A 15,153-nucleotide genomic window follows, 5' to 3' on the forward strand; every position below is an offset into this window, starting at 1 on the left:
CTCACTGACTGTAGGTTCCATGAGGGCAGGGACCAACACCTGGCACACAGTAGGTACTCAGCTAATGTTTGTCCGCAGGGATCCTGCTGCCTCCAGTGGGCTGGGCCCATGGAGACCCGATGAGCTCAGGGTAGATTATCAGACTATCAGACTGCTGACTAAGAGGGTATCTGCCCCAAAGAGCCCCGGAGGCAGAGAGAAGGGCAGGGTTCCCCCCCCCTCGCCGGGCCCAGGCTCAGGCCAAAGAGGGGCCCCAAAGACTTGTTTGTTGACTGTGCTTGTATCTCACTGCTGTCTTTTGCTTCCATGTGCCACTGCGGCGATGACTCCACGGCTTCTCCCCTGACGGCTGCGTGACCCCATGGCTGCTTCTGGGTGAGTACTGGTTTGGCTAAGTAACTGCCACATGGGCTTTATTCTAATGCGCGTCCTGTGGCTCTGAGGCCACTGGGAGGTGTAAAGGGAGGCCCGGGGTGGGGGAGGAAGAGCTGAGGGAAGATCCTAACTCTGAAGTTAGGATCCTATCACAACCAGCTGACTTCTTTCCAGACTCCTGACACACTGATGCAGTGATTTTTGCGTCTGGTTTTAGCCACTGATGGGTGGCTCTTTGCGTCTCCGTTTGCATCTGTAAAGTGGGAATGTTAACACCTACCTGACACAAGTATGTTTATTCTTTTATTCTCGTAAGCCCCACGAGGGCCAGGGCCCGGATGTTTGTTCACCTGTGCACTGCTGTATCCCAGCACTGAGGATAGAGTGGCTCGTAGTAGGTATGCAATGAATATTTCCGAATGAAAGAAAATATTAATTCAGCATCACTATGCACCCATCATTGTGCTTTGTATTGGATTAAATGGCTAATGCATATGAAGTGCCCAGCCTTACAGGGGCTCAGTGAGCATGAGTCCCCTCTTTGCTCCCAAGATTGTGCATTCCTTGGGGGCCAGGTCTCTGTTAAGTGAGCTCTGGGTCCTCTGAACTGAGTGTAGGGTCAAGTACCAAGCAGGCATCAGTCAGCAGAGAGAGGGGCCTAGGCAGCGAGACTCAGGGCCTCTGCTTAGGCCTGGGGAAGGAGTGGCAGAGCCTCTGGATTTCATCAGAAGGGTGGGGTGGCTGGGGAGGTCTGGGGCTGAAGGAGGGAGGGATGAGGAGGGACTCTGCCTCCTAGGACTGCTACTTTCCTAGCTGTGTGATCTTGGATAAGTCACTAACCTCTCTGAGTCTTGGAGACCTCATCTGCGACATGCATATCACAGCACTTGCCCCACACGGGCGTGGGAAGGAGCCAGTGAGAAGTGAGGGGCACAGGGCCCTGCTTGGTAACTGTTGGTTTTCTCCCAGGCCTGGGCTCATTCTGGGAGAGGACTAAGTAAAGTGTTCCTCTTTTTGGTTCCTTTCTCCTACTTTTAACTTCCCACCTGGGTGGAACTAGAATCTAGGAGTCAGGAACCCCAGACTCCCCAGTAGGCTAGGGCCAGGGATAAGGGCTGGCTTCTGCCCAGTGTGGAAGTAGCTGAGTGGAGGTCCCAGCTCTGCCATTTTTTGCTGTGTGACTTGGTTCAGTAAACCACCTTCTCTGGGCCTCAGTTACCTCACCTGTAAAATAGGGTTAATAAAGCATATTTCCCTTGAAGGATTATTCAGTGAGCAAATGGGTGGAGTAGGAATCATCATCACTATTACTATTGGGCCCTGGCTGAGGAGGCTCCAGGGAGGGCCCTGGAGAATTGCATCCCACCTTGGCCGGGGGATCCTGAGACTCTCTAATCATCATATGTACTATTGCCACTTATTGGATATTTTTCATATGCTGGGCTGGTTGTTATATGTTATTTTAGACACATTATCTCATCTAGTCCTCCCAGTGACCCTATGAGGTAGGCATTATGGCCTCAACTTTATGGATGAGGGAATTGGTGCAGAGTAAATCAAGTGAGTTACCCAGAGTCACATAGTTATTTAGGGGTGGAGCTGGGGTTCAGACCCAAGTCTGCTCACCCCAAGGCCACAATTATTAGTGTGAAATCCTCTTACTTCCCCAAAGGAGGCAGAGGCTGGGTCTGAGTCTTCTCTGTCCATCTCCATTGCCCAGCACAGTATTGGTGGGGGCTGCTGGGCTGTTTGCTGAATATATAGATACACACACACACTCACACACGTGTGCGCACACACACACACACACATGCACATGCACACGCACAGTACCCCCACCCAGCTTGGTGCTCCAAGAGTTTTGAAGAAAGGAGAGAACAGAAAGCAGGAGAAGGCCTGCCAGTGTAGTTGTTGAGAGTCAGACAGACCTGGCTTTGAATTCTGCGTCTATCGCTTACTAGTTGTGTGACCTTGGGCAAGACATTTAACCTCGTAGAGACTTAGTTTGCTTATCTGTAAAATGGGGATAAAAAAAGAAACTACCTACCTCTTAAGAGTTCTTATGAGGATTAAATAATGCACGTAAGGCACACGGTGAGTACTCAATGATAGTAATTATTGTTATTACAGTTATAATTATAAGTATTATTTTGGGATTACAAAGATATCCCTCTTGAGACAGTGGAGACCAGGCCTGGGAGGAACCCGCTGGGGACAGGCAGGTAGTAACCAATCTAACAGGTTCTGAAAGTCACCTGCATGTAGGGAGGGAGGAGGCCTCTTGGAAGTAGGAATGTACCTCCCTTTCCTAGCCATCTGCTTTCATTCATACCCAGTCTGTGCCAGGCCCTGTGCTGGGCATGAGGCACAGAGGTGAATCTGTGTCATCTCTGCCCCCACTGCCTCCTCGCCTGGGAGCTCAGAGTCTGGTTGGGGAGGAGGACACAGAAACTACCAAGTCCACCTTTGATTGAAGCACTAAAGTGTGAACTGTGAACATCTCCTCAGGCAAAGACCAGGAGAAAGGGCATTCCTAGTGGAAGGAACTGCTTTGCCAAGGTACTGAGCCGTGACCTGCACTTGGTGGGATGCGGCTGGAGAGACAGGCTCAGGGGAGTTAGGGGACTTGGCCCAGAGGCCATGGGGGACCATTGGCTATGAAGCAGGGGAATGGCGTGGCCAGGCTTGTATTTCGGGAGGATCACCTTGTGCGGAGGACAGACAGGAGGGAAGGGGCAGGGGCAACTCTCCAGGTGAGTGATGCTGAGGTATGGGGCCTGGGACTGAGCCACGGGATGGGGAGCAGCGGGGGGTTGTGAGCTCTGTCCAGGAGGCAGAGCCAGCAAGGCGAGCTAGACTGCAGTGGGCAGGCAGGAGGGGGAAGAGGTGAGAGTGAGGTCTTAGGTCTGGGGGTGATGGGGCCCGCTGGGGTCTCTGGCTGAGGGACACAGCTGGGTCGGGGGGTAAAAGCCACTTGTCTGCTCCTTGCCACCTTCTGCCTCAGGTCCCCCAGGGCCCATGCCCGCTACTTCTGCCTTGGGGGTCCCTCGTGGTGAACCTGGCAGGTCTAGCAGGGAAGAGAGCTCTTTGGGGTGGAGGCCGGACAGGGGCTGTGAGGTGCAGACAAGCCTTGGGTTCTAGCCCTGCCAGTGTCACTGAATGTCTGTGTGGCCCCTGGAAGTCACTCCTTCTCTTGCCCTGTGGTCCTCGCCTTGAGAGAGAGGATAAGAAAACCTGTTTTGCCTGCCTCAAAGGCTCAGTGATAAAATACAAGTATAGACAACATACATCTATTGAGCATGGACTGTGTACTAGGTTCTGGGGGCACAAAGGTAACTCAGAGGGGGTTCTTACCCTTCAGGAAGCATGAAGCACTTCGGAGCGAGCCCAGCCCAGCAGGTGCTTAACTCTAGTCCTCAGGGGAAGAGATAGCTAAGCTGGGACTTGAAGGATGAATAAGAGCTCTCTAGGTGGGCAGTGGAGGGAACAGATTTCTAGGCATAGGCAACAGCGTGTGTGAAGGCTTGAACCTACACAATGTGCTTGGGTCCTAAGTACGTAGTTTGGTATGGCCGGAGCAAAAAGGGAGAGGTAGGTGGTGATGGGAGGTGAGGCTGGACAGGGAAGCAGACCTAGATCACGCAGGGCTTTGGAGATGGTCACTTTGGAGATGATCGCTTGCTACTCTCTCCTTCCTGCATCTTCATAACTGCCTGCTCCCCTCATAGAGACTGCCAGGGCCCTTTCCACCCTCCTCTTCTCCCATCCCCCCTCCTTCCCTCCTTGTCCCTTCTTACCCCCACTCTAGTCACACCCAGTGGCTGCCTCTCTCAGGAGTTAACAACCTGGGTTCCCTGCTGGCTCTGCCACTTATAAGTTGTGTGGCCTTCGGTCATTTGCCCTCTCTGAACCTCAGTTTCCACCTCAGTAAAATGGGGACAGCAGCCTTCCTCACAGGAAAGGGCGGAGGCTTCAATGAGGTAATCCCCACAAATGGCCTTGTACAGTGTCTGAATGTAATGGGCACCCATCAAAAGAAACTCTACTTAAATCATCATGTTTTGGACTTCTCCGTCTCTCTGGTCCCACCCACTGCTTCCCCTGCCTCTCCTGGCAGTGAGCTCTGGCCAACAAAGGAAGGAAAGGATTAAGAAACAAGCCCAAATCTCCAGAGGGGTCCTGGCCCACTGCCGAGCTTGCTCCCTCCTACCCCTTGCCCCCCCTTGGCCTCAGGCCCAAGGACGCTCAGTCTTGAGGGCAGGGCTCTCCCCAACTCCCCACCCTAGAGGCCCCTCCTGGGCTGGAGGCCAAAGCCAGCAGCAGAGTGATGTCCCGTATCTGTGGGAGGCCCCGTAGTCTGGGCAGAACTGGATCCCTGAGCCTCTTGGATTTTACGGCAAAGGCTGGTGACCAAGTCCCTTTTGGCACAGATGCAGGAACCTCAGATCAGAGCAGGTGGCTGATGGCGCAAGGTCATGCAGCAGGAACCTAGGTCTCCGGACCCTTTTTGTACTATCCTGTGAACGGTTGTGATGATGGCTATCATTTCACCTCCCTGAGCCTCAGTTTCCTCTGCTGTAGAATGGGGCTGATTTTACTGTGAGGATTGGCAATAATGTAGATAAAGCACTTAGTCCAGGGTCCAGCACTGTGAGGCCTCAGTGGTAGGTAGCAACTGTTACCGCTGTTATAACTGCTGCCTCTGAGAACCTTCTTCTGCCCTACCTCTTCCCAGTCTAGGAACCTGGAGTATTTGATACAGTTTCTTGTTGAACAGATGACACCCAATAAACTGGTTTTAAAGCCAGAGGCTCAGCATCTTTTGCCCCCTCTCCCCCACCTCCCCCTTCCTAGTTGGCTAGAACACTCTATCCTCACCCTTGGCCTGATTTTGGCCTCTGCCCCTTGCCCATCTCTGCCCTCCTGGCACCAAGCCTGCATGATCTCTCTTCCAGGAGCCACATGATGACAGAGTTTCCCCTCCGCAGCCTCCTCTGATCAAATGCCACTGCAAGTGCTTTGAAAAGCAGAGTCAGAAGGGTCTTGCATTACCCAGGCCTCAGCTGATTTTACTGTGGAGACAGTTGAGGGCTGAGGGGACAGAGGTGGACTCTTGAGTTCCCTGGAACTGCCCTCAGGCAGCTAAGACGACACTAAGACTTTTGCAGAAGCCGTGAAATAGGCCTAGAAGGGCAAACCTGGTCCACAGCCCCAAATGTGGAAGAGTAGAAGGACCACCAGACTGGGGGCTGGAGGGCTGCAGCCCTCACCCTGCTCTTCCTGACCTCTCTGAGCCTCTGTTTTCTGTTTTCTAAAAGGATGGGGATGGATTGATGTCAGAGGTTTCTACTAACATTACAGGATTAAAAGAAGGGCCAACAGAGCTCAGTTTAAATCGCAGTTTCATCACTGACCAGCTGTGGGACCTCTAGCAAGTTGTTCTACCTCAGTGAGCTTTACTTTTCTCACTTACAAAATGGGAAAAATATTAGCACCTTCTCATAGGTACTTAAGGGATAAATTAGATAATTCAGGTGGAGTACTCCATCCATAGCTGGCACACTGGAATTATTGTTGTTGTTATTCTTAGATTAGCAGAGACAAGAAGAAATCAGCCAAGGCCAGTTAGGAAGCAGTTCACGGAGAAGGCAGGGCTTGAGAATGTGCAGGATTCATCTGTTCATTCATTCACTCAACACATACTTATTTAGGATTTGCACAGACAGGGCATAGAGAAGAGGAGCAGGGAGGCCAGAGAAAGCTGGAGGCAAGCAGACCTGCCTATTCTAGATGTGTGATGTGGGATCATTACTTCTCTTCTGTGGGTCTCATTCCCTCAACTGTAAAGTGGTGAGAAAAGTGAGCATAATCCTTACCTCCAGAATTGTCCTAAGATGTAAGAGAGTTCAGGTACACAGTGGGTGATCAGTCTGTCTGATGCCTTTTCTCTCCCAGCTCTGTTAATGACTAGAGGTATGATCTCAGGCAGCAAGTCCTTGAATCCACCAGCCACACTTCCACCCCAGGGCCTTTGCACTTGCTGGTCCTTCGACCTGGAACACTTACCCCCAGATCCTTTCATGACTTGTTCTCTCATCTCCTTAATTTTTTTTGGTTACATGTCACCTGCTCAGTAAGGCCTTTCCTGACTACTCTATTTAACAGTGTGGCACTACAACACCAACACTCCCTATCCTCCCTCCTGGCTTATTTTTCTCCACAGCACTTATCACTTTTTGACATACAATATTTTCTAGAATATTTGCTTATTGTGTGACTCCCCCCACTGGAATGTAAGCTCAGTGACGATGGTAATATTTGTCTTTCTTGTTCAATGTTATATCCCTTGTACCTAGAAGAGTGTGTGGTTCATAGTAGGTGCTCAGTAAATATTTGTGGAGTGAATTAATGAATAAATGAAGCCTCTTCTCTCTGGGTCTAGCACTATTGAGCGCGTACACACACACACACACACACACACACACACACACACACACACACACACACACTAGATTCTCAATAAATAATTGTATGAGTGGTCATCATCTCCATCTGCCAGATAATACCTTGGTTGGGTCAACCCTGAAGCCCTTTAGCTTCTGACATTTTCTGCCAGAGCATCAGTTTCAGCTGGAGTGCCCAAATCTTTTGTTCCTGAGTCTGAGCTATGCAGAATTTCTAGTTGGGACTCTTTGGCTGTTGGGCCCACATGGTTATTATGTCATTATTGGTAATTAGCACTTAGGCCCAGAGGATTGAGCTTTTTGTTTTTCAGCAGAAATCACAGCAAAGAGCTGTGCTAGCCAGCAGGGGCCCAGGCCTGGAGTGGCTTCCTGTATAACTACCCCCTTCCCAGCTATGGGTCCATGGCTTAGGAAGACCAAGACAGAGGTGCCCAAAGCTAGGGGCACCTGCATACCAGCTCAATCGCTGTCTTCCCCAGGCAGTATTCTGCAAAGTTTCTTCTCCCCCACATGCTTGGCTCTCCATGCCTAGCCTGGTTTAGAGGGGGGTCCCCATGCCTCTGGGGGAGGTATAGTTCCCAAAGGTCCAGCTCACAGGGCCATTTTCTGGTGCCCAGGATTCAGGTATTATGGGTGGAGGAAATAACCCTATGTTTAAGGCTCAGGAGCTTGGGTTCAAGTCCCTGCTTAGCTGCTGAGTTGTTGGGTCCCCTTAGGCACATCAGTACCTTTTGCTGGGCCTCAGCTTTCTCATTTGTCAAACAGAGATAAAGAGATAGACACCTGCTTGGCTTCACCAGGGAAGAAAGGCAGGATAGTGTAGTGGGCAAGGATAGGGTTCTGGAGTCAGACACACTTGGTTTCCCCACTATACCCCTTCTTAGCTGTGTGACATTGGGCAAATTGCTTCACCTCTCTGACTTCAGGTCCCAAAGCTAAAGAATGGGGTTAAAATAGTACCCACTCCATAGGGTTGTTGTGACAACTAAATAAGGGAATGCAGGTAAAGAATCTAGGCACATAGAGAGTACTCTTTATGCTGGTATTATTATAATGACCATTACCCGAATGCAGGCAATCTGTAAACTGTAAGACGGTACTAGCAATAAAGCCAGGCAGATGTGGGTTTGAATCCTAACTCTGACTCTTACTAGCTGGGTGATCTTGGGTAAGTTTTTCACTTCTCTGAGATTCTATTTCCTCATCTGTAAAATGGGAATTAGAGTCATACCGTGTTCAAGGGGCTGTTGTAAAGGTTCAGTGACGTGTTGCGTGAAGAGTACTTGGTACAATGGCTAGCAGATGTCATCCCCATTTTATAGATAAGGAAGAGAGAAGTAGTGACTCGCCTGAACTCACATAGCATCTCAGTGGTGGAGCTTTGATTTGAACCTCGGTCTGCTTACCTTAAAAGCCCCCAATCCTTTTATCTCTGCTTGCCATCACCTGAATATGGGATGATGATGAAGGTGTTTGTTCTTGGTGCTACTGGTCTCATCTCATTCATCCCGTGATCCCCAGTGCCTACACATAAGAGGTGCTCAATAATGTCTGCTGGATGAAGAAAGGGGGGACCAGCATGTCCTCAGTTCCAGGGAGGCTTTTGCCTTGGGATTGAGGATTTTTTTCTGCTTGGTTGACAGCAGAATAAAAATAAACAATAAAAATCATACTTAGCACAGGTGTGGGCTTGTAATCTGAAGAACCCTTTGCACCTCCCACATAATTGATCCTTCTTGCTACCCCGTGTGATATCCTGGGTGGGTACCTCTATTTGATTGGTGTGGAAATGGGAGCCCAGAGAGGGTGTAATGGATGAAAATTTGTGTCCTGCCCAAAATTCACATTGAAGCCTTAATCCCAATGTGGTGGTATTTGGAGATGGGGCCTTTGGGAGGTGATTAGAATTAGATGAGGTCATGAGGGAGGGGCCCTCATGATGGGATTAGTGTCCTTATGAGAAGGGATATCAGTGAGCTCCCCCTCTCTCTGCCATGTGAGGACATGAGAAGAGGTGGCTGTCTGCAAGCCAGGAAGAGAGCCCTCACCAGAATCTGACCAGGGTGTCACCCTGATCTTGGACTTCCAGCCTCCAGAACTGTGAGAATATAAGTTTCTGTTGCTTAAGCCACCCAGTCTATGGCATTTTGTTAAGCAGACCGAGCTGACTAAGAGAGAGGGTAAGTGACTTGCCCACAGTCACACAGTGAACTTACTGCAGAGCTGAGGCTGGACTTATTTGTAGTCATTTCTCTCTTTTTTCCCCATGGAAAAACCCCCAGTCACTGGAAGGCTTAGAAATGGAGACTAGCTAAATGCTAGACAGACAGCTCAGGAACTGTCCTGCCACAGCAGCTTTGGAGGATCTTAGGGCAAGTCAAACCTGGCCATTTCTGGGTACCCAGTCTCCTCCTGCTTCCCCATAGCTCCTCCTCTACCCTCTCCCAGGGGAGGGTTGGGCCAGGCTGACTTTAGCAGGTTTAGAAGGGGCTCAGCTAGCTGGTGGCACTGAGCCTGTTCCCATGTTTCTTGGGAAACCCTCTGGGCCTAGAGGGTTCCCTGCCTGAGGGATAGAGAATTAGTGGGTTAAGCTTGAGTGAGCTGGAGGCTTGGCTGGATCAGGGACATTAGGTATACTCCAGCTGGTGAGAGAAGGGGGTTGGGGAGGGTCATGGGAGGTCAGATTCTTGGGTCCCTCCTTGAATGTCCCAGGGCTCCAATCAGAAGCAGCCACAACAGCCTTTCCCTGGGGTCTTGGGACAGATGTTGATGTTGTTCTTTCATCTCATTTCCAAAGTGCTTTCCTGAGAGTGATATGAAAGCAGTGTGGAGCCGAGGACAGTGGTAGCAGATGGACTTTGTTTAAACTGTGTGACATTGGGCAAATCACCTAATGTTTCTAGACTGTAGTTTCTTCAACTGCAATTGAGGCTGATAACACTTTGCAGGGTTGCTATGCGGCTAAGTGCACTAATGCATATAAAGTACTCAGTACGTGCCTGGCACGTAGTAAATATCTAATAAATGTAGTGGTCATTATTTTTTATTTATTTATTTTTATTTATTTATGGCTGTGTTGGGTCTTCGTTTCTGTGCGAGGGCTTTCTCTAGTTGCGGCAAGTGGGGGCCACTCTTCATCACGGTGGGTCATTATTTTTAATAATAACTTATCTCTAAGGTCCCTCCCGGCTCAGACAGTCCTAGGTTATATGGCTGTACAATTTAGCTTGGCCTCCAGCTTTGGACGAGAAATGTAGCTGCACTTAGAAGAAGGCAGTGAACAGAATCTGGAGTAGGGGTCAGAAAACTTGGGTTCAAGTTTGGGCTCTGCCGCCCCCGTGCTATGTGACCTCAGGCAAGTCTCTTCCAGTTTCTGGACCCATTTCCCAATATGTTTAAAACCAGCTTGGGCTTGATGATCTCTAAGGGCCTATCCAGTTCTAACATTTTGTGAATCTAGAGGCCTAAAGCAATACCTTACTAAACGGTCCACTGGGTCCTCTTTTACAATTTCGACTTCCTTCCCTTCTGCCCCTTGTTTCTTGGAGTGTCTTCACAGCAGAAAGGACATAACTTGCCAAATCCAATATATGGATTTTAATCATACTTAGCTGTTTTTGCTTTTACTGTGCACAGGGAACTCTTTAAAACAGAGCTTAATGCAATTTTTGTAAGCAAAGTGCATTCTATCAAAGAGGTCAAAACATGCTCTTGTGTTTTCAAATGTGAAAGAGTATTCATTCATGGTATTGTCTTTCATTGCATCTGCTGATTTCTTTTGCTTTTACCTCAAAAAATGACCAGCACAGGCAGCTGTGTATGTTATAATTAAAAAATATATGCTGCAGTCAGTGTGTTCTAAAAAATAATCATGGGTATGATTTAGATAAAAGGATATTTGTCAAGTATATGAGAGAGAAAAATGGGGAAAAAAAGGGAAAGAAAAAGAAAAAAGAAATAAAAAGAGAGAAAAATGGGAAATAACCTAAATGTCTAATAACATTTAGGTTTAATTAAATTATGGTACATCCACTTGAGGGCACTGTGGATGCCATAATATATTGTTAGGAGAAAAAAGTTGGTTCTGAAACAATATGATCTAAAATTTAAAAAAGCATTAGGCTGAACCATATGCAATTGCTGATACTTGACCATTTTAACCTATAAAATCAGCAATTTCATATGACTTAATATATATAAACAAAAAAGTATATCTGTCAGGAGAGGTACTAGAAGGGAAGTCTCCCACCAAAATATTGATGGTAGTTATTTCTGATTGATGGCTTTATGTTGATTAAAATATTTTTTCTTACTTAACTGTATTTTCTGTTAACAATGCAAACACTACTACTAAAAATAATCCCCTAGAAAGGTATACCACTGTATAAACAGCAAATTTTCCACCTTGTTATAGCTTGTTTGATTTGTCATTTGTGTTAAAAAGGTCTAAAATGACTGCAATTTTATTACCATGGGCTGGATGGAAAGCTCTACTCTTCATGTACTTTTGGTACCAGGATTGGTTTTTATTCAGTAGTGACTGTTCAGAACACTTTGCTGGTGGGCCCAGCTTTTCAAAGCCCTCTTCATCTCTTGCCACTCCCCACAACCGACAAATGTTTTCCACGAGCCCTACCACTGGGGCTTCAGGCCAGCTGTGTCCCTAATCTGCCTACATCCCGGATTTGGGAATGGTTCAGACTCCAACTGTTCCCCCACCCCACCCCCGCCTTCTTCCAATCTCATCTTTTCCAGGTCATCGGAGGCCCCATCTACTCTCCCTGGCCTTCCCCCCTGGTCACCACCTAATTTCACCGTCTAATTTCACCCTCTTCTGTGCAGCTGGTGTTTGCTTTTTGCTGGAGCTCAGTTTGCAATGGGGACGGATTAGGACCCTTTCATGTTGTCTTTTTTCTTTTTTTCCCTTAGTGCCCTTGACCGCTCCAGGGGCTGAGAGGCAGCTTGCAGGGCCTGTATTCCCTAGGAAGGAAAAGGAGGGGTGGTGGGGGAGGCAGAGGTGGGCTCAGCTGGCAGGCGGGATAGAGATGGCCCCTAGAGACCCCATCCTGGGGCTTGGAGCACGCATGGCACAGCCGCCACCCAGATGTGAGCATGGAGCAGCAGGCAGGGAGGGAGCTGAGTTTCTTCCTAGGAAATTAGCTGCAGAGATGGTGCTTGGGACCTTTACCCTGTACTCAGTGGCAGCCTCTGCAGGGCGAGCTGGGACCGGATGCCTGGTTTGCAGAGGCCTCTTCTGAGAGGGCAGATGGGCACAGGAGTAAGGGTAGTTTCTCTGCCTTTGGATTGGGCATTACTTTTCCTCTCACCCCCTGCTATGTGTTGGGCCCTGCTATACTCAAGGATCTGGCACTTAGCTTAACAGGTGATGGTGTGTACCTAACTAATAACAAAAATCCCTCATGTGTGGATAGTACTTTACAGTTTACAAAGCCCTTTCATCTCCAGCCTAAGAATTAAAAGCCAGGACTGGATTTGAAACCTTTAAGATTCTAAAGCCTGTGTCAACAGTTTTGGTGTGGTGTTGCACGGCACTCGGCATTTGAATGGTTTACATCTGCCTTATGTCTGGCTGTTTTCTGCTAGCCTAAGATCCCCACTTTTTTTTCAGGGTGATGATTATTAAATACTACACACTCCAGTGAAGCCTCTTTAAGTACAGTGTGTCATTGCCTAGCACTTCATGGCATAGAGAATATTGGTTTTCATGAACCTGTATTTGCTGGATAACACAGTGGTGGTAGTGGTGAGCTGTCTTGTGATTGATCTTCAGGATTTATCCTTCATGGCACCAGATTTCCAGGTCTGATAGGTGAAGGAAGCCTCTGAGGCACAGAGGTGGTAGAGCTAGAGCTCCTGAACCTGAGGACCTGAGGCAGGGGACCAGAATATTCAAGAACAGGTGCTTCACCCCTAGTACACAGAACGACCTTGGCCAAGTCACCTGACCTAACTAAGCCTCAGCTTCCTTATATATAACATGGGGATAACTCATTCACTCGTTCAGCAAATACTTATTTAGTGTGCACTGTTCTGGGAGATGAGCAAGAGGACAAAGTCCCTGCCCTCCTGGAGCTTGCAGTCTAGTGAGTCTAAACTGCAGCAATTTATTGAGAGGGACAAATAAGTAAATATATAGTAGAAAGTCAGGTAAAAGTGCCATGAAACAAAATTAAAGCAGGGCAAGGGTGTGTAAGTGGAGGCTGTTTTAGATAGGGTAGTCAGGTGGTCCTCAAGGGTCTCTTATGATGTTTCAAACAGATAACCATGTAATGTGCTCAGCTCGGTGCCGGCAATTGAGTGCTTACCAAATATATTATTATGTCTGCGAGCCCCACAGCTCTCAGTCCATATTTTAGTCTCCAGATAGCAGTAATAATGAACACTTAGGTAGATCTTACTGTGAGCTAGGCACTGTTCTAAGCCCTTTACATATATATATTTTTAAATTAATTAATTAATTTTTGGCTGCATTGGGTCTTCGTTGCTGCCGTGGGCTTTTCTCTAGTTGTGGCGAGCGGGGGCTACTCTTCGTTGTGGTGTGCGGGTTTCTCATTGCGGTGGCTTCTCATTGCGGAGCAAGGGCTCTAGGTGCGCGGGCTTCAGTAGTTGTGGCTCATGGGCTCAGTAGTTGTGGCTCATGGGCTCTAGAGAGCAAGCTCAGTAGTTGCGGCACACGGGCTTAGTTGCTCCGCGGCACGTGGGATCTTCCTGGACCAGGGCTCGAACTCGTGTCCCCTGCATTGCCAGGCAGATTCTTAACCACTGCGCCACCAGGGAAGTCCCAGCCCTTTACCTATTTTAACTTATTTAATTTTCACAATAACTCTTATGAGGTAGGAATTGTTATTATCCCCTTTTATGGGTCGGAAACAAGCACAGAGTAGGGCAAACAATTAGGGAGACTGAGAATTGAACTCAGGTAGTCTGTTTCTAGAGGCTGAGCTGAGTTGTGAGGGGGCTGTGATTAGATACGAGGAGATGGTCTAGCTGTCATATACAGGCTCCGATGTCAGATTGCCTGGCTTCTTATCGTGGCAGGTCTAAGCCTCTCTGCTTGGGTTTCTTCATCTCAAAAATGGGAATACCAGAATTATCTTACCTTATAGGGACCATGCTTAAAACAGAGCCTTCTTTCTGCTCGCCTGTTCAGACACCAGCCTGGCAGGGAGTATGAAGGTCCAAGGGGCCTCTGAAACTAATGAAAGGAAATAACAGCACATCAGGCAATTGTCAGAGCAACCCTAGGTTCATCTGGAGACCAGGCTTCCGAAGCTAAGTTTTCATGATTTTGAGGCAGCCAGGGCAGAATTAGGAGACCCGTAAATGCAGAAGACAGCTGAAATCTTGGCGTGCCCACAACACTCAGCATCCATTTCAGGCCTTACACAGCTGCCCGGAGAGGTGAAGTCTCATCGAATGTCAGGGTTGGAATGGCGCCTAGAGACGTCAAGTTAGTAGATGGGGAAACTGAGGCCCAGAAAAGCTGAATGACTTACCCAAGGTCACTAGGTCCATTTGGGGGACAGTCAGCGTGGGTAGCTCGGGAGCAACTTCCAAATCTCAGACCCTTACCTGGCCCTCCTTGGGGTGGGTGGGGTGGGAAAGGGCGTCACCTTCGTCCAGGGCACTGGCTACGTTCCCCACGTGTGTACCTCAGGGGCCGAGAACGCACGGACCCGAGAGCGGGTTCGACCTGCGCCTGCGCACACGCGCCAGCCCCTAGCCTTTTCCCCTCTTTTTCCTTCCCCTCCCTGCTACTTACCGGCCTAGGGGAGGGGGGGAAATGAGAGGAGCCAGAACTTGGCCTCAGCCAATGGGCTGGCGGGCCGCGGGCCCGGCCCACTACTTCCCTGCGGCGCCATCCAGTAGAAATTTACTACAATGTTGTGGCGAATAGAGGGGGAGGGGCGCGCGGGGCGGGCTGGCTAAGGGCCGGGCGGGCCTCGCTTCGCTGAGTGAAGGCGGGAGGGCGCGCGCTGGGGCCGCCTGCTCGCTCCCTCACTCGCTCGCTCCCTCCCTCCCTCCGCCGGTGGGTTAGTCAGTCAGTCAGTCCGCCCGCCAGCAGCCCGCGGGCCAGCGAGCCGCAGAGGGCCGAGCCTCGGACGCCGGCGCCTCCTTCTGCCATTGTTCGTCTGGCGGCTGCAGAGGCGGGCGCGGGAGCCCGGGCCCCGGAGCCAGCGGTGAGGCTAGGCGGCGGCGGCGCGCGAGCGGAGCTGGGGTGGGGGGCGCGGAGCTGTCCCCGAGGGGACGGTCCTGGAGGCCGCAGCGGCGCCGAAGCCTCTTTGTCTCCAGC

General features: G+C 49.6%; 1 protein-coding gene across 19 annotated transcripts in view; it reads left to right on the forward strand.

Moving 5' to 3' along the window:
* The first annotated feature begins 236 nt into the window (after nt 1-236).
* EPB41 (erythrocyte membrane protein band 4.1) overlaps nt 237-15,153 on the forward strand; it is a 196,468-nt gene continuing 181,551 nt past the window's right edge. For 3 of the 19 annotated variants that reach the window (XM_057540414.1, XM_007170546.3, XM_007170548.3), the window contains exon 1: nt 240-375. In XM_057540414.1, the coding sequence (XP_057396397.1) occupies nt 362-375 (14 nt within the window). In that variant the 5' untranslated portion in view covers nt 240-361. Of the gene's footprint in view, nt 376-14,820; nt 15,041-15,153 lie in introns of those variants that run through there. The other 16 variants (XM_057540425.1, XM_057540433.1, XM_057540448.1 and 13 more) reach the window with 10 other exon arrangements.

The sequence above is a fragment of the Balaenoptera acutorostrata genome, chromosome 1 (genome assembly GCF_949987535.1).
Source record: "Balaenoptera acutorostrata chromosome 1, mBalAcu1.1, whole genome shotgun sequence".
In the NCBI taxonomy this organism is placed as follows: domain Eukaryota; kingdom Metazoa; phylum Chordata; class Mammalia; order Artiodactyla; family Balaenopteridae; genus Balaenoptera; species Balaenoptera acutorostrata.